This window comes from Lynx rufus, unplaced genomic scaffold (genome assembly GCF_022079265.1).
Source record: "Lynx rufus isolate CCGP_SWC_20201006 ecotype Redwood Valley unplaced genomic scaffold, mLynRuf1.p SCAF_4, whole genome shotgun sequence".
Classification (NCBI taxonomy): domain Eukaryota; kingdom Metazoa; phylum Chordata; class Mammalia; order Carnivora; family Felidae; genus Lynx; species Lynx rufus.
Window position 1 is genome coordinate 5046391 of NW_025814856.1, and position 17428 is coordinate 5063818.

The window sequence follows — 17428 nt, forward strand, 5'->3', positions numbered from 1 at the left end:
ATGCACGGCATTGTTTTCTGGGGAGTTTGAAATGTTCTCATTCTATAATTCCCTGCATACTGGTTTGCGACTCACTTTTCTCCGGCCACCAACGAGCCGTGAAGACCCAGACAAGTGACTGACTGAAGTGCCCCCCTCTTGTCCTGCTTTGTAGTATTCCACGTGTGGACACGCCCCAGGTCACCAGCCAGCCCCCCGTGGATGGGCACTTAGGCTGCTTCTGGATTCCTTTTTTATACAGTTGGCCCTTGAACAGCACGAGGATTTGGGGCGCAGAACCCCATGCAGTTGAAAACCTGCATATAACTTTTGACGCCCCACTCAAACTTAACTAGTAGCCTACTGATGACCAGAAGGCTTACTGATGAGGTCAACAGTAGATTAACACGTTTTATATGCTACAGGTATTGTATGCCGCATTCTTACAATAAAGTAAGCCACAGTCCATAAAATGTTACTAGGATACCTATAAGGAGGGGTGCCTGGGTGGCTCGGTCAGTTGAGCATCGGACTTTGGCTCAGGTCATGATCTCACAGTTCATGAGTTTGAGCCCCGCATTGGGCTTGCTGCTATCAGCCCAGAGACTGCTTCGGATCCCCTGTCCCTGTCTCTCTGCCCCTCCCCAACCTGTGCTCGCTAAAAAGAAATAAACATTCAAAAAAAAAAAAAAAAAAAAAAACACGTTTATAGCACTATACTCTATTTATATAAAAAATACACACAGCTAAGTGGCCCTGTGCAGTTTGAACATGTGGTGCTGTTGAACATGTGCTGTTTAAGCATCAACTGTATAGATAACAGCTTTTTTGGGGTATAACTCACATACCACATGCCTCGCCCATCTTAAGTACAATTCAGTGGTTTTCCGTGTCTTTACAGAGCTGTGCTGCCATCACCACTACGTTAGAACATTTTATTTTTAAGTTTATCCATTTATTTTGAGGTTGGGGAGGGGAAGAGAGGGAGAGAGCGAATCCCAAGCAGGCTCTGCACTGTCAGCACAGAGCCCGGCGCGGGGCTTGAACTCAACGAACCGTAAGATCACGACCCGAGCCCAAACCAAGACTGGGCACTTAACCGACTGAGCCACCCAGGCACCCCTACATTAGAACATTTTCATCACGCAAAAAGACACCCGGTCCCCGTGAGCAGACACCCCCCGTTCCCCCTCAGCCAGCCCCCGGCAACCCCTGTTCTACTTTCTGTGCCTATGGATTTGCTCTTCCGGGCATTTTACATCAGTGGGATTGTACAATATCTGTTCCTGCATCTGGTTTCTCCCACTGAGCATCGTGCATTCAGGGCTCGCCCACGTCGTAGCGTGTCCGTGTTTCACCCCTTTGTAAGGCTGGGTTACGTTCCATCATGCGGACGGACCATGGTTCGCTACCCATTCCTCTGCTGACGCTTCTGGTTTCTTGCTCAGCGTTGTCCCAGGACCCCCCCCCCATGTGGCTTCCTGATCTCGCAGGGGCTGTTGACCCCAGCAGACCCCTTGAGGCAGAGGCAGACTCACTGGGCTGCGGCGAACGTGTTTTCAGTTGAGAGATGCTCACCCCCCTCTGTTCTCTGTCTTTCGTCCCACATCCTGATCTCTTTCTGGTGTCAGAAAGACTTCAGCTGCCGCAGAATTTTTCCAGTGTGCTCGTTTGTGGCCACCCCTTCTCCCAGACTGCATGGCCCCCTGGCCCAGGGTCCCCAGGTGTTCCCTGGGGCTGGGCTGCCCCTGACGGCCGACGTCCTCCCCAGACATCGACGAGTGTGGGGAGATCCCCGCCATCTGTGCCAATGGCATCTGCATCAACCAGATCGGGAGCTTCCGCTGCGAGTGCCCCACGGGCTTCAGCTACAACGGCGTGCTGCTGGTCTGCGAAGGTGCCACCTGCCCGGCCTCCCCAGCCCTGGGTGGGAGGCTCGTCCCCCACCCCATGCCCTCTGGACAAGTCACTTAAGCTCCATAAGCCTCAGTTTCCCTTTCTGTACAGCGGGGCCGATGCCTTCCCAGGGGGCCTCCAACCCACATAACCAGCCTCCCACTGGTTCCGGCCACTTCCGGAGGGATTCCCCGCTGCAAAGCCCGGGGCAGGGTTTGGGGTTGGGACCTGGCAAGGAAGCCTCCCGCACTCCTGCCTGTCGGTTGTATCCCGCAGACGTGAACGAGTGTGCCGGCGGGGAGAGCCCCTGCCAGCAGAACGCCGACTGCATCAATATCCCTGGCAGCTACCGCTGCAAGTGCGCCCGAGGGTACAAGCTGTCGCCGAGCGGGGCTTGCGTGGGTGAGCGGGGACCCCAGCACGCTGCAGGGCAGGGAGCTGAGGGGGTGGGCTGTGGGACCTGGCGGGCAGGGACAAGCCCTGTGACTTGAGTAGGGCACGGCTCCATCCGGGTCTTTCTCCTCGGCTGTGCCATGGGGTGGTTGGGGATGCCGAGCACCTGTTAATAGGGGGCTTGGAAGAGGAGGGGGGGTGGGAGCATGGTGCTGGTCTGGCAGCAGCTTGAGCGCGGGCTTCCAGGCAGGTTCCGGCTTCCCCATCACCGCACGCAAGGGCTCGGCAAACGCCATGCGTGTGTGTGTGGGCGTGTGTGGGTGTGTGTGGAGGTGGGGTTCTGGGGACACCACACTGCCTGCCCTCCCCCAGGACGGAACGAGTGTCGGGAGATGCCAAACATCTGTAGCCATGGCGACTGCGTGGACACCGAGGGCAGCTACACTTGCCTCTGTCACCGTGGCTTCCGGGCCTCGGTGGACCAGACCCTGTGCACCGGTGAGCGTCCCTTCCTGTTCCCCCCCCGGAGAGCCAGGCCGCCAAGCCAGAGGGACCTCAGGTGCACACGTCCCCTGTGAGGGCAGTGCTTTCATCCATCTGGTTCACAGACAGACCCAGGTTTGAGTCCTAGCACTTAAGACCTTGGATCTATGACCTTTATTCACCTCCTTGTGCCTCGGTTTGCAAAACAGTAGTGATAAATCGTTTCAGGGGCTCTTTCCAGCCACCTCCCCCCCCCCCCAGGGGTCACTGCCCATCCATCCGGACAGGGCTAGGTGCAGGAGAGGCGGGCTGGGTCCAGCCAGGCCCTCAGTCCCTGAGCTGCCTGATGCCCTGGGTGAGCCGGGCGGGGCTTGGGGGCTTTGCTCTGGCAGACGTCGACGAGTGTGACCGGCAGCCATGCGGAAATGGGACCTGCAAGAACATTGTTGGCTCCTACAACTGCCTCTGCTTCCCTGGCTTCGTGGCGACACACCGTGGAGATTGCGTCGGTGAGCCCCCGGGCCGGCGGGCGGGCCTCATTGCCCCGCCCTGAAAAGTGGGTCCTCAGCTTGAGGGCGCCCCTCTGAAATAAAGGGTCTGGCCCCAGGGATCCCTTAAGAAAAACAACCCCAGTGGTCGGTGCTCCCTCTAAAATAGTCAACCACAAAATTTCCCACCCCACCCCACGGTCAGGCGTCAGGAGGTCTCTTGCTAGAGCTTACACTCAGGGTGACGGCAGCCGGTGGACAGTATAGAGGACACAGCACAGACCTGGGTGGTGTGATGCTGCCACCTGGGTGCAGTGGTTAAAAGCATGAATTCCAAAGCCAGGCAACATGAATTCAAATCCCAGCTTTGCCACCTGCCAGCTGTGTGACCCCAGATGAGTCGTTTTACCTTTTACCTCTTTGGGCTTCAGTTTCCTCTTCTGCAAAAAGATTAATAGTAGTACCTACTTATGTTAATGTTAGACCAAACAGACAGTAATAACAAGAAATGTTAGCAGAGATGGAAAAAGATATCATATAAAGAGACCAATTCCTTGAGAAGACATAACAACCATAAATACATATGCATCTAACAACAGAGCTTCAAAACATACAAAGTAAAAAATGACAGAGCTGAAAAAAAAAAAAGATAAACCCACAGTTACGGTTGGAGACTTCAACACTTACCCTCAGTAGGAGAGGGGACAAATAGAAAATCAGTAAGGATAGGGAAGATCTGAACAACACTGTCAATCACCTAGACCTGGTCAGTATTTATACAACATTCCAGAACACACATCCTTCTCAAGTGCACCTGGACATTTGCCAGGAAAACCCATATTCTAGGCCATAAAACAAACCTTAGAAAATTAAAGACTTTTAGTCACACAAAGTAGGTCCTCAGAATGTAAGGGAAGTAAACTAGAAACCAGTCACAGAAAGACATCCCAAAAAATCCCCAAATATTTGGAAATTAAACAGTATATTCCTAAAGAATCCAGAGATCGAAGAAGCAATCATAAGGGAAGTCAGAAAATATTTTTGACTTAAATGAAAATGAAAACACAACAAAATTTGTGGAGTTCAGCTAATGGAGTACCCAGAGGCAAATTCATAGCTTTAAGTGCTTGTACTAGAAAATACTGCTATCTGCCTCATTGGATAGTTGGATATACAGAGCCTAGCACGTGAATACATGATAAATTGAAGTCCCTGCCGTCAACTTAACTTCATCGTGGACAGAGTGCAAGGGAGGCTCAGAGCCCCAGGACTATGGGTGACCCCATCCGCCCATATCCCCTCTGCAGACATGGATGAATGCACCACCCTGGTGGGGCAGGTGTGCCGATTTGGCCAGTGCCTCAACACAGCTGGCTCCTTCCACTGCCTCTGCCAGGATGGCTTCGAGCTCACGGCCGACGGGAAGAACTGCATAGGTGAGTCTCGCCTTGGAGTGGGGAGTCATCTCCGCCAGCCCCTGCTCCAAGTTGACCTGCAGTTCATACTTCCAAGTGATGACGGTTCCATTTCATAATCATGCACTTATTTTAAGGTATAAAAGGAAATGACAACTAGCACGTCACATCCATGTTTTCACAGGATTTGTGGTTTAGGGTAAGGCTGTCTTAAAAACCTGAGTTTTTAGGGCACCTGTGTGGCTCAGTTGGTTAAGCGTCCAACTCTTGGTTTCGGCTCAGGTCACAATCTCGCAGTTCATGAGTTCGAGCCCCGTGTGGGGCTCCGCACTGAAAGCACGGAGCCTGCTTGGGATTCCTTCTGTCCCTCTCTGCTCCTCCCCTGGACACACTCTCTGTCTCTCTGTCAAAATAAATAAACTTTAAAAATGCTTTTAAAAAAACCCTAAGTTTATGGGGCGCCTGGGTGGCTCGGTCGGTTGAGCATCCAACTTCAGCTCAGGTCATGATCTCACAGCTCATGAGTTCAAGCCCCGTGTCCAGCTCTGTGCTGACAGCTCAGAGAGCCTGGAACCTGCTTCGGATTCTGTGTCTCCCTCTCTCTCTGACCCTCCCCTACTCACGCTTGGTCTCTCTCTCTCTCAAAAATAAATAAACTTAAAAAAAAATTAAAACCCTAAGTTTTCTGAAATAAAGAATAGTCAAGGTGCTACATGGATTACACAGAAATCAGGAAGGGGGTCTGTAAATGGCTTAAGATTAGGGACCTTGCTCCTTCCCTTGGACACCACATAGCTTCACCTATAACCCCCACTTTAGGACCCAGAATATCCTTCCCAGGCTGTCTCTTTTTTCCTGAGTCTCAACTCTTCCCCTGGACCCAGGAAGACTTGTTCTGGGGCCCTTGGTCATCATGCGGTGACTACAGGTGCTGGTCCCAGTCCCAGGTGAACCCCTGTCACAGGCTGGTGCTGGGACCCCTCGCCTTCCTCTCCCCAGACACCAATGAGTGTTTCAGCCTCGCGGGAACCTGCCTGCCAGGCACTTGCCAGAACCTCGAGGGCTCCTTCCGCTGCATCTGTCCCCCTGGCTTCCAGGTGCAGAATGACCACTGTGTCGGTGAGTGTCTCTCTGGGCCTCTGTTGCCCCATCTGTGAAATGGGAATGCCAGCTGGGGTCTTGGTGAGGGCGGAGGCGTCCTTAGCACAGCACCCAACACAGCTGTGTACACAACTTCTGTTACGAGGATTATTTCGGATGCTCGGCTCAGGGTCTCTCTCTGGGGCCCAGAGGCTTCTTCTTCATGGATCCTACAAAATGGGCATGGGTGTGGGCTTGCAGGGCCCAGAGAACTCCTCACGCTTGGTGGGTGGTGGTCAGGGACCAGTCTGGCCCGAGTTCCCCCTGGTGTGAGTCCCTGTCTGGGTGACTTTGTACCGAGTCGGCTACTCTGGACCAGTCTGGCCTAGGCAGGTGGGCTAACCTAGATCAGTCTGGACCCTCTCTTCTGATCTATTCTCTCTGGTCTCCCCTAAGCACAGTATGAGCTAACCTCATCCAGCATAAGCTAGGTTTATCCGATCCTGGTTAGCTTTGTACACGGTCAGTCTCTAAAGATGAACTTTTCCTGACCATGACCCCTGTCCCAGAGATACCTTCTAGGAAAGACTCCTCCCCCGCCCCCAACACAGCCCAGCTGGTGCTCAGGCTCACTGCATCCCGAGGGCCCCTGGCCCGTGTCTGTCAGTTCTCGGACCCTCCCGGGCTGGGTTGCCACTCTGTCCGCCCCCTCCTCCCCCGACAGCTGAGGCTGTCCTACCCTGGCAGAGGTCCTGCCTGCACCCCACCTAGCTCGTGTCCCTGCCCCCCCAGACATCGACGAGTGCTTGGAAGGACCCAACCTCTGCCTCTTTGGCACCTGCACCAACAGCCCTGGGAGTTTCCAGTGCCTGTGCCCACCTGGCTTCGTCCTTTCTGACAACAGGCACCGTTGCTTTGGTGAGTCTGTGGTTCTCTCTTTGAGAAGAGGTGGAAGGTAGGGCGAGAAGAGTGGGGCCACCCCGAAAAGGGGGCTGCAGTTTCCTGCATGGATCTCCAGGAGCTCTGCCCAAGCAGAGGTGCTTCCCGGCATTGGTGGGGTTTTTCTAGTCCAAACAGCCTCTGCGCCAGACAAGTCACTTGCACGGAGGGCTATCCTGGTCCGGTCTGGGCTAACCTGGTCTCCTGGGCTTTGGTTGCCCTGTAGTGGCTGCGGTTGCCCTCCGTGGGCTGGCCTCACCTCAGTAGGCCAGCCTTGTCCAGTGTGTGGGCTAGCCTCAACCAGTCCGAGCCAGTGTCGTCTCTCCCCGGTTAGGGGCAGCAAAGCAGAGGGCAGGGCAACCCAATCAGCGTTTGTTGTCCAGACCCCAACCTGCCCTTGAGGACTTCTCAGGCTGATGGGAGTCCAGGGCTGATGAGGGGGGTCCACGAGGATGATTGGGGGTCTCATGTCCCAGGTCCTCTGGCTCTCTGGAATCAGTTGCTTCCCCTCTCCAGGAAGGGGCTTTCTGAGCCACGAATAACTGGCTGAGTGTGCTCCCCTTGGCACAGCTGTGGATGTGGGGTGTCACTGGAAGGGATTCCCGGGGGTCCAGCGGAAGCCCCAGGGCTGGCCCTCATTGGCCCGGTGTAGGTCACATGTCCATCTCGGAGCCAATCACCACAATAGGGGGGGTTCTGATTGGGCACTTGGTGGGGTCTGGGCCCCCCATTCTCTGGGACCGGGGTGATGATCAGGGCACTACCGATGACCTTTCTAATGTTTCCCTGGGGGGGGGGGTCACCCCACAGACACGCGGCAGAGTTTCTGCTTCACCCACTTTGAGGCCGGGAAGTGCTCTGTGCCCAAAGCTTTCAACACCACCAAGGCCCGGTGCTGCTGCAGCCAGAAGCCTGGCGAGGGCTGGAACTACCCCTGTGAGCTGTGTCCTCAGGAGGGCGGCGGTGAGCTTCCTGCCCTGTCTGTCTCCCCTTAGATTCCGCCTGCCGGCCCACATCTGTTTGGTTTCCTACACATGCTCAGGGGGGGCTCTAGGGGCCGCAGCAGCCCCCGACCCTCACCTCCTTCCCTTCTTGGTGTCCAGCTGCCTTTCAGGAGCTCTGCCCCTTCGGCCACGGGGCGGTCCCAGGCCCGGATGACTCTCGGGAAGGTGAGCCCCTCGCCCACGGGCCAAAGGCCCCTCGCAGCCGCCTAGCCCTGTCTGGGCTCTGTCTGTCCCCCGCTCCCAAGTCTCAGGCTCCCTCCTTGCCCAGTGGGTGGCCCGGACCGCACCGGCCTGGAGGGGAGGAAGAGACCCCCGAGTGTGGCCGGGGCGTGACCGATGCCGTGTCTGGCACCCCCGCCTCCCGCAGACGTGAATGAGTGCGCGGAGAACCCCGGCGTCTGCACTAACGGCCTCTGCGTCAACACCGATGGGTCCTTCCGCTGCGAGTGTCCCTTTGGCTACAGCCTGGACTTCACAGGCATCCGCTGTGTGGGTGAGTGACCAGCCCGCCCACGCGCCCGGAAGGAAGGAGCGGAGCAGACAGGGCAGAGGTCAGTTGCCCACTCAGGCCAACCCACTGAGCACGCGCATCCCGCGTGCAGCCCGGAGTTGCGCCAGATCAGGCCCGTGTGGTCGGTGGCACTCAGGGGGTGCAGACAGGATAATGTGGAGACGGTGAGGGCAGGAGGCTCTCTGCGGGTCCTGACCGCTCCCTTCCCCCCTACCCCAGACGTAGATGAGTGCGCCGTCGGGCACCCCTGTGGCAAAGGCACCTGCACTAACGTCATCGGAGGCTTCGAATGTGCCTGCGCCGACGGCTTTGAGCCCGGCCCCATGGTGACCTGCGAGGGTACGACCCTGCCTGCCTCTGGGCTGTGTGATGGGGGGCATCGGTGGCTGGCCTGAGGGCGGGGGTGTGGATCCCACAGGCAGACCCTGCCCAGCCCGCCCCTCCCCTGGCCTCCCCAGACATCGATGAGTGCTCCCTGAACCCCCTGCTCTGTGCCTTCCGCTGCCGCAACACTGAGGGCTCCTACGTGTGCACCTGCCCGGCCGGCTACGCCCTGAGGGAGGACGGGGCCATGTGCAGAGGTAGGATGTGCAGGAGAGGCGGGCGGGGCCCCGGGCTCCCCATACCTCAATCCTGGAGAAGACAGGGAAATGCGAGCCTGTGCCCAAGGGGGAGCACCAAGAAATGGAGTGAGGGCAGCACTGAGGCAGTGAAGTGTGGTGGGTGCTCTTCTGTGAGTGGTGCTTCTGTCGTCATGAAAATGGGGTCTCCAGTCTTAGCAGGCCAGTGGTTCTGGTGGCCTCTGCAGTGGCTGCTGGGCTCGCCCTGAGCTGAGTAGGACCGTGAGGGCTCTTACTGTGTCTCCCAGGGGACGTGTGGTGGTGATGCCTGAAGACCTTTTTTTTTCATGTTTTTATTTATTTTTAAGAGAACATGAGCAGGGGAGGGGCAGAGAGAGGGGGATAGAGGATCTGAAGCGGGCTCTGTGCTGTCAGCAGTGAGCCCGACGCAGGGCTCGGATTCACCGACTGTGAGATCATGACTTGAGACAAAGTCAGACACTTAGCCGACTGAGCCACCCAGGCTCCCCAACAGTTTTGTGGGTTTTTTTAATGTTTTATTTATCTTTGAGAGAGAGAGAGAGAGAGAGAGACAGAGCATGAGCAGGGGAGGGGCAGAGAGAGGGAGAGAAGGAGAGACAGAATCTGAAGCAGGCTCCGGGCTCTGAGCTGTCAGCACAGAGCACAAAGCGGGGCTCAAACTCACACAGATCATGACTCGAGCCAAAGTTGGATGCTCAACCGACTGAGCCGCGAGGCGCTCCCTGACAGGTTTTTTAAAAATGTTTATTTATTTCTTTTGAGAGAGAGAGCAGGGGCGGGGCAGAGAGAGAGGGAGAGAGAGCATCCCAAACAGGGTCGGTGCCATCAGCTTGGAGCCCAAGGAGGGGCTCGAACCCGCGAACCATGAGATTAGGACCTGAGCCGAAATCAAGAGTCAGATGCTGAACCAGCTGAGCCCCCCGGGCACCCCTGGAGACAGTTTTCATTGTGACAGCTGGGTGTGGGGGCTGCTGCAGACATCGAGTAGCCAAGGATACTGCTGAATATGCTACAGCACACAGAAAGACCTTCCACCACGAGGAAGTCTCTGGTCCCAAATGTCCTTAGTGTCAAAGCTGAGAAACTCTGGGCTGGGACTTGGTCCCTCCAGGGCTGTCTCAGGGTCAGCGTTCCAGGGACCATGTTTTTTTTTTTTTTTTTTTTTAAATTTTTTTTTTCAACATTTATTTATTTTTTTGGGACAGAGAGAGACAGAGCATGAACGGGGGAGGGGCAGAGAGAGAGGGAGACACAGAATCGGAAACAGGCTCCAGGCTCTGAGCCATCAGCCCAGAGCCCGACGCGGGGCTCGAACTCACGGACTGCGAGATCGTGACCTGGCTGAAGTCGGACGCTTAACCGACTGTGCCACCCAGGCGCCCCCCAGGGACCATGTTTAAGGCCGGACGGATTCACTGACCCTGACGTGGGCAGGGGGACGCAGGTGTTGGGACAGTCCCGACCCCTCAGCTTCGTACTTTCGGTACCCAAGGGCACAGAGGGAAATGGGACTCGGGCCCCCGCGGCCTGCGGCCAGGCCACGGGGCGCCTGACCTTGGCCCCCTCTCTCCCTGGTCATCCGCAGATGTGGACGAGTGTGCGGACGGTCAGCAGGACTGTCACGAGCGGGGCATGCTGTGCAAGAACCTCATCGGCACCTTCGCCTGCGTCTGCCCCCCAGGCCTGCGGCCTCAGCCTGGCTCCGGGGAGGGCTGCACAGGTATGGGTGTGCTTGGGGGTGCAGGGCCCCCCCGGGGGAGACGAGTCAAAGCAGGAGAATGTGGCGGGAAGGGAGCGTGCAGGGCGAGGGGAGGCTGGCTTGCGGGGCTCCGGCCTCCCCACCGGCCTCATCCCTCCCGCCCCAGATGAGGACGAATGCCACGCGCGGCCCCGCCTGTGTGCCAACGGCCGCTGCGTCAACACCGCGGGCAGCTTCCGGTGTGACTGCGACAAGGGCTTCCAGCCCAGCCCCGCTGGCACTGAGTGCCACGGTGAGTGTGGCCACGCACGGCGGGTACAGCTCTCCCAGCCCAACCCCCGCCCCGCCCCATCTCAGCCATGCCCCTGCCTCGGCCTGGAGCCGCAGGCCAGCCCCCTCGCGTCCCCACCAGCCTCCTCGTCCTCACCCAGTCCAGGCTCCAGCCTGTCCTGTCCACTTCCCTGGATGTCCTCCATCTGCTCTGTCCCCGCTGTCTGTCCGGCCCACTGCCACTCACACCTCCTCCCTAGTGTTCCCTGGCCCCCGTGCTGCCCTTGACCGTCCGTGCTGTCCGCGGCCACAGGCGTCTCTTGACCCTACGGGTCTGCAGCTTCTGCCTCGGCCTCGGCCCCCGGAGGGCGTCTGACAGTGCTAGGTGACAGCGGTCTGGAAGATTGCGCCCCGCGCCCACGCACAGCTGTGTCGGAGGCAGCTGGGAGCCCTTGCTAGACTCTCGGTGCCGCCGGACCCCGGGGGGAAGGGGGCCCTGGACGGCAGGTGCCTGCCACCCACCCGCCTGCCCCGTTCTCTGCAGACGTCCGGCGGGGGCCCTGCTTCTCCGAGGTGCTGCAGGCCGCGTGCCAGGCTCGCTCGAGCAGCGGTGAGGCCGTCACTAGGGCCCAGTGCTGCTGTGGGGGCGGCCGGGGCTGGGGGCCCCGCTGCGAGCTCTGTCCCCTGCCTGGCACCTCTGCCCACGGGACCCTGTGCCCCCACGGCTCAGGCTACACCGCCGAAGGCCAAGGTGGGTGGGGCGTTTGTTCTCGGTCGTGTCTGTGTCCCAGAGGGGGCTGGGGTGTGCGAGCCAGTGCGAACCGGACCCCGTTCGTTGCTGTGCGCGTGCATGAACTCGGGCGAGCGGGTGAACAGGTGTGTGAGCCGATGTGTGTGTGTTCTTTGTTCTCTGCGGGCTCATCCGGGAGTGTGTGAAAAAGGGTGCGGACCGGTGTGCATTCACTGGTGTGTGTGTTGTGCGTGCCGGCCGCATGAGGAGCATGTGCCGGAAGGTGGGTCCGTGTGCTTTGGATTCCAGCGAGTTCCACGAGGGCGGGTAGGTGTGCGAGCGAGTGTGAGTGACTGCGTTCACGAGCGTGTCTCATCCAGCGTGTCAGCGAGGGTGGGACAGGTCACCCCAAGCGAGCAGCGGTGACCCCCAGGTCTGACGAGGGTGTGTCTTGGGGGGGGCGGGGGAGACAGAGGAGCCGCGGAACGTGTGTCCCTGTGATTCCGCAAGAGTGTCGGCCTTGACTGGTGTGCAGTGTGTGTGTACCTCTGCCTGTGCTTCCGCATTTGTGTGCGTGTGCCCCGAGGTGTTGCAGTGAGGCTGCGGGAGGGCGTGTTCCCCCTGCCAGGCGCTCTCGGGGTGTAGTGAAAGGAGCTGCATTAGTGAGTCCGGGGCGGGACTCACAGCCTCGGGGAGGGGTCCCTGGGGTCAGGTGGGGCAAGTAGAGGCTGGCCTCGCCCCGGGGGAGAGGGCTGCCGGCCAGAGGGTGGAGGTGTGCCCCAGGGACCCGAGGCAGCCGGCGCAGCTGAGCGCTGCTTGTCCCCAGATGTGGACGAGTGCCGCATGCTCGCTGACCTCTGCCCTCACGGCGAGTGCATCAACAGCCTCGGCTCCTTCCGCTGTCGCTGCCAGGCTGGGTACGCGCCGGATGCTGCTGCCACAGCCTGCCTGGGTGAGCCTCCCGCCCCCATCCCCTGGCCCGGCCCGGCCCCGCTCCCTCTGCACAGCACCTGGCCTGCGCTTCCGGCCGAACCCGGGAAGCAGAGCATCCCCAGTCCCGCCCCCAGCCCCGACCTCATTTGGGCGTCTTTCCTCCTGTTACTTTGTGCATCCTAAGATTTTCGGTTTCGTCGTGTAGCAGGTGTTCATCGCAGTCAGGGGTCAGCAAACTCCCTCCAGCTCAAGGGCCTAGGCCGGCCCTCCGCTTGTTTTTGTTAATAAAGTGTTATTGGCAGCCATAGCTATTTGGTTTCCTCTCCCTCTGCGGCTGCTTTCCTGCCACAGAGGCAGAGCTGAGTAGTTGGAACCGGAACCATGTGGCCTGCAAGGGCAAACATGTTTAATCTCTGGCTTTTTACAGAAAAAGCGTCCATTCCTTGTATAAGCCCGTAGATTCTGATTGGTTCGGGCCTGGGAAGGAGGCCTCAGCAGGACCTGAGTGGAGACCCCAGCCCCTGACCCCCCGGGGGGGACATCTGTCTGACACCAACCCCCCCTCCCCCCGCCACATGCTGCCAACCCTCTAGATGTAGACGAGTGTGGCCAGGCGCCCACGCCGTGTACCTTCCTCTGCAAAAACACCGAGGGCAGCTTCCTGTGCACCTGCCCCCGAGGCTACCTGCTGGAGAAGGACGGCAGGACCTGCAGAGGTGATGTCCCCCCCCCCCCAGGCCCTGTGGGGCTTCGTCCCTGACCCCCCGGGGATGCCCCGGGCACATCCCCGGCCGCTCGCCCCCGGGTCTTTCCCCTGGGAAGCCCCCGGCCCCGGGGGGCCCCGCCCTGAGCCCACGGGGACGTCTGTGCTGCAGACCTGGACGAGTGCTCCTCCAGGAACCACAACTGCCAGTTCTTCTGTATCAACACCGTCGGCTCCTTCACCTGCCACTGTCCCCCCGGCTTCACCCAGCACCACCAGGCCTGCCTCGGTGAGTCCTCTCACCCTTCCCAGCCCCTGGCACGTGACGCTGGCCTTCGCTCACTTGTTCTCCAAATAAGCGGCAAGCCCCCCGTGTGTGCCAGACGGCGGGGACACAGAGGGGGTCAGAAGAAAGCCCCTGCTCTGTTGGTGCCCACATCCTGCCAATGCCTAGGACTTCGGTCTCCTTCCTTGCCCTAGGGACCTGGGAGGAGGGGAGTCCCTCTGACCTCAGCCCAGGACACTCACCTTTGCCCCTGACCGGACCCTGATGGGTCTCTCTCCTACGGTCTCACGGGGTCCAGAGCGGAAGTTGGTTCCGAAGCCAGAGTTGCAGGGGCAACTGTCACTCCCATCGCTTTTTAGTGTCTCGTGGCCTGGGAGAACCAGACCTCCCCTGGGGGCCAAGCCCAGCCGTGGGTGGCCCCATTCAGGCTCCCACTGGTCCACTCAGCCCACACCTACTGAGACCTACAGTGGACCAGGCTGTGCTCTGGCCCGGAGGTCTTTGGACTCCAACCCTCAGGTCAGGCCTGCCCAGCCCCCTACTTGCTTCTGTTAACAAAGTTTGGTCGGCACACAGCCACGCCCATTCATTTGCATAGGGTCTGTAGTCGCTTTTGCGCTAAAATAACAGAGTCAGAGCCAAGCCGTTGCCACAAAGTCACACGTACCTCCTAGCTGTCCCTCTACAGGAGCCGTTTGACTCGCCCTGTTCTAAACCCTGAAGGTGCAGCAATGAACACAGGAGGCAAGCTTGCTGCCGCCATGGACTGTCCCTGCTAACAGGGACTCCAAATAGACACAAACGGCAAAGGGGCGCCTCGGTGGCTCAGTCAGTTAAATGTCCGACTTCGGCTCAGAGTCCGTGGGTTTGAGCCCCGCGTCGGGCTCTGTGCTGACAGCTCGGAGCCTGGAGCCTGCTTCGGATTCTGTGTCTTCCTCTCTCTCTCTGCCCCTCCCCTGCTCATGCTCTGTTTCTCTCTGTCTCGAAAAAACAAATAAACATTAAAAAAAATTTAAAAACAAACAAAGAGTAAGCTAACACCACAGCCTGTTGGAAAGTGATGCGTGGCATGAGAGAAAGATAAAGTGAAGCAGAGTAAGGAGATCAGGAAGGCTGCAAGTTTTCCACTAGGGATCAGGAGAAGCCACATCCAAAGGGACTTTTGTACAAAGAGCTGACGGAGGTGAAGGAGGGAGTCACGTGCCCGTCTGGGGAAGAGCCTTCCAAGCCTTGAAACAAGATCGTTTCTCTTTTTCTGCACATTCAAGTTATCTTCCCTGCTTCCTAAGATGAGCACACTTAATGTGGCATCTGTATGAGTTTGTAGCTGTTTGCACGTACACACGCGGGCCCGTGAGCCAGTGCAGACACCCAGCAAGCTCCCGTGGGACTTCTCTCTCTGGAACAGAGTTGAAATTCCCAGCCAGGCTCCCCACTGTGCAGTTACCAGGGATCGAGGGCTCCAGATCATTCACGATTCACATCTGTGTGGCCTATACCCCTGGTGGGTGGTCTTAGGCTAACTAGATCAAGGGCCTGCAAATTTTTTCTGTAAAAGGCTCTACGGTTGGGGTGCCTGGGTGGCTCAGTCAGTTAAGCAACCGACTTTGGCACAGATCATGATCTCACGATTCGTGAGTTCGAACCCTGTGTCAGGCTCTGTGCTGACAGCTCAGAGCCTGGAGCCTGCTTCAGATTCCCTCTCTCTCTCTCTCTCTCTCCCCCCCCTCCCTCTGCCCCTCCCCAACTTGCACTCACTCTCTCTCTCTCTCAAAAATAAATAAATATTAAAAAAAATAGTCTTGCCATTGTAGGCCAAAAGCAGTCATAGACAACATGTCATAAATGAATGGGCATAGCTGTGTGCCAATAAAATTTGTTTATGATAAACAGGCAGTGGGCCAGATTTGGGTCTCAGGGCCTCTGTTTGCTTATGATTAAACTAGAAGATCAAACTTATATGACCACAGTATGCCCCCTGACCCTTGGCCTGCTTTGTGGATGCAAGGGAAAGAGACCATAGTCGTGCCAGAGGCCTCTCTCTGGTGAAATCCTGGCAGGAATCCAGGGCTAGTCTCTGTGGCCCCTCAAAGGACGGCTCAGGCATGACGGATGACACCAGCAGCAGATACAGGAGCCACTGTGGCTGAGGAGCCCAGGTCCCCAGCGTCTCTCATACCCAAGAGAGATCCCAGGTCCCCAAAGGGAGGCGTCTGGTGTCAATCTTCATACCCTAGGGAGCCAAAACGAGGGATCCCCCCGCCCCACCCTGGAGATGCACTGTTCACTCCCTAAACTCCCAGCATGGGCCATTAGCACGGTAGCCACACTGTCTGGTAACCAGCCCGTCTCTGCTCGCACTGCTGGCACAAAACACCACAGACTGGGCAGCTTGAACGACAGACACTTGTTGCACGCGGTTCTGGAGATTGGAAGTCCAAGGCCAGGGTGCGGCCTGGTCGGTTTCTGGTAAGGGCTCTCCTCCGGCTGGCAGATGGCTGCCTTCTCGCGGTGTGCTCCCATGGCAGGGAGAGCAAGCTCTCTGGTGTCTCTTCTTACAAGGGCGCTAACCCCGTCCTCAGGACCCCACCCTCACGGCCTCATCTAAACTGAAGCCCCTGCCGGAGGCCCCACCTGCAAACACCATCACTCTGTGGGGGTAGGGCTTCAACATACGAATCTGGAGTGGAGGGGGGACAGCCACTTTCAGTCCATAATCCAGGCTGACCTGTCATGATGGTCCAGTGTCCACGAGGACAGAGTGCACTGTTACCCCCAGGAAAAGGGGTTTTGTTCATCCCTGAGTCCCGTGCTGAGCACTGTCCCGAGCCCTGTGTGTGACTGGATTAATCTCCCAAAACCGCGGTGAGGGAGGTGTTACCATCTCTGTGCTACAGCTGGGGAGACAGGCCCACAGGGGGTAAGTCAGCCACCCCGGGCCACACAGCTTTGAGGTGCCACAGACAAGATTCAAAGGAAGTCGTATACGTGCTTCATCTCAAACGTTCAAGGCAGTTCTGTGATGTGGGAGCCGCTATGGATCTCATTTCACAGAAGGGGAGACTGAGGCACAGAGAGGGCCAGTGACTTGCCCGGGAGCTGGGTAGGCCCAGCATTGTGGTGCTGGCCGTGAATCCCCTAACCGCTAGGCTGTCCTGCCCGTTCCCTGTCCTCTGCAGACAACGACGAGTGCTTGGCCCAGCCTGGCCCGTGTGGCACCCGGGGGCACTGCCTCAACACCCCGGGCAGCTTCAGCTGTGAGTGCCACCGAGGCTTCACCCTGGACAGCTCAGGCCATGGCTGCGAAGGTAGAGCTGGGCTTTGGGTGGGCTCTGGGCCTGGGCTGTGGTCCCCAGGGCCACCGGGCGAGCCCTGCCACCCGGTCTCTGTCTCGCAGACGTGGATGAATGTGACGGGCCCCATCGCTGTCGGCACGGCTGTCAGAACGAGCTGGGGGGCTACCGCTGTGGCTGCCCCCAGGGCTTCACCCCGCACTCCCAGTGGAGCCAGTGTGTGGGTGAGTGTCAAGGGCCCCCCATCAGAATCTGTTGGGAGCAGGCAACTAGGAACCGCCCCCACCCGGGATGTTGGGATAAAGCACAATGACCTAAAGTGCTTCTGGGCTGGCCCGGGAGGTAGTGAGGTCCCCACTGCTGGGGAGACTGGGGAGTCGGGGGGCTGCAGATAAAGCACGGCCAGGTTCAAGCCCATTTCCTTGGGAGTGGTGGCCTGGAGGGCCCAGCTGAGAAGGATTCTGAGTCAGCACCTGTGAACACTAGGAAAGAGTTCTGCGATTGATTGGTGATGCCTGCCGTGGGTGTGGCAGTAGCAGATGGGAGTGTGTGCTGTATCTTTGCCTTAGCTGCTCCCGAGGCCCTCAGTTTGGGGGACTAGCCTGTGCCCCAGCCTCCTCCATCGCATACTTCTCTTTGTGCTCCAAGCCCTCCTAACGACAGCCTCGTCCTTACCGCCTCCGTTTGTGCCTTCCGGACAGTCTGGCTTTCGCCCTCTACCCTT

The 17428-nt window shown here is 58.3% G+C and overlaps 1 protein-coding gene across 1 annotated transcript in view; it reads left to right on the top strand.

Moving 5' to 3' along the window:
• FBN3 (fibrillin 3) overlaps positions 1-17428 on the top strand; it is a 58048-nt gene that overhangs the window by 37197 nt on the left and 3423 nt on the right. Inside the window, exons 42-61 of the mRNA XM_047095867.1 lie at positions 1751-1876; positions 2152-2277; positions 2641-2766; positions 3144-3260; positions 4547-4675; positions 5654-5773; positions 6527-6652; positions 7484-7636; positions 7777-7842; positions 8045-8170; positions 8408-8527; positions 8647-8769; positions 10376-10510; positions 10656-10781; positions 11304-11510; positions 12316-12441; positions 13016-13138; positions 13298-13414; positions 16591-16719; positions 16809-16928. Coding sequence (XP_046951823.1) covers positions 1751-1876; positions 2152-2277; positions 2641-2766; positions 3144-3260; positions 4547-4675; positions 5654-5773; positions 6527-6652; positions 7484-7636; positions 7777-7842; positions 8045-8170; positions 8408-8527; positions 8647-8769; positions 10376-10510; positions 10656-10781; positions 11304-11510; positions 12316-12441; positions 13016-13138; positions 13298-13414; positions 16591-16719; positions 16809-16928 — 2541 coding nt within the window. The remainder of the gene's footprint in view (positions 1-1750; positions 1877-2151; positions 2278-2640; positions 2767-3143; positions 3261-4546; positions 4676-5653; positions 5774-6526; positions 6653-7483; positions 7637-7776; positions 7843-8044; positions 8171-8407; positions 8528-8646; positions 8770-10375; positions 10511-10655; positions 10782-11303; positions 11511-12315; positions 12442-13015; positions 13139-13297; positions 13415-16590; positions 16720-16808; positions 16929-17428) is intronic.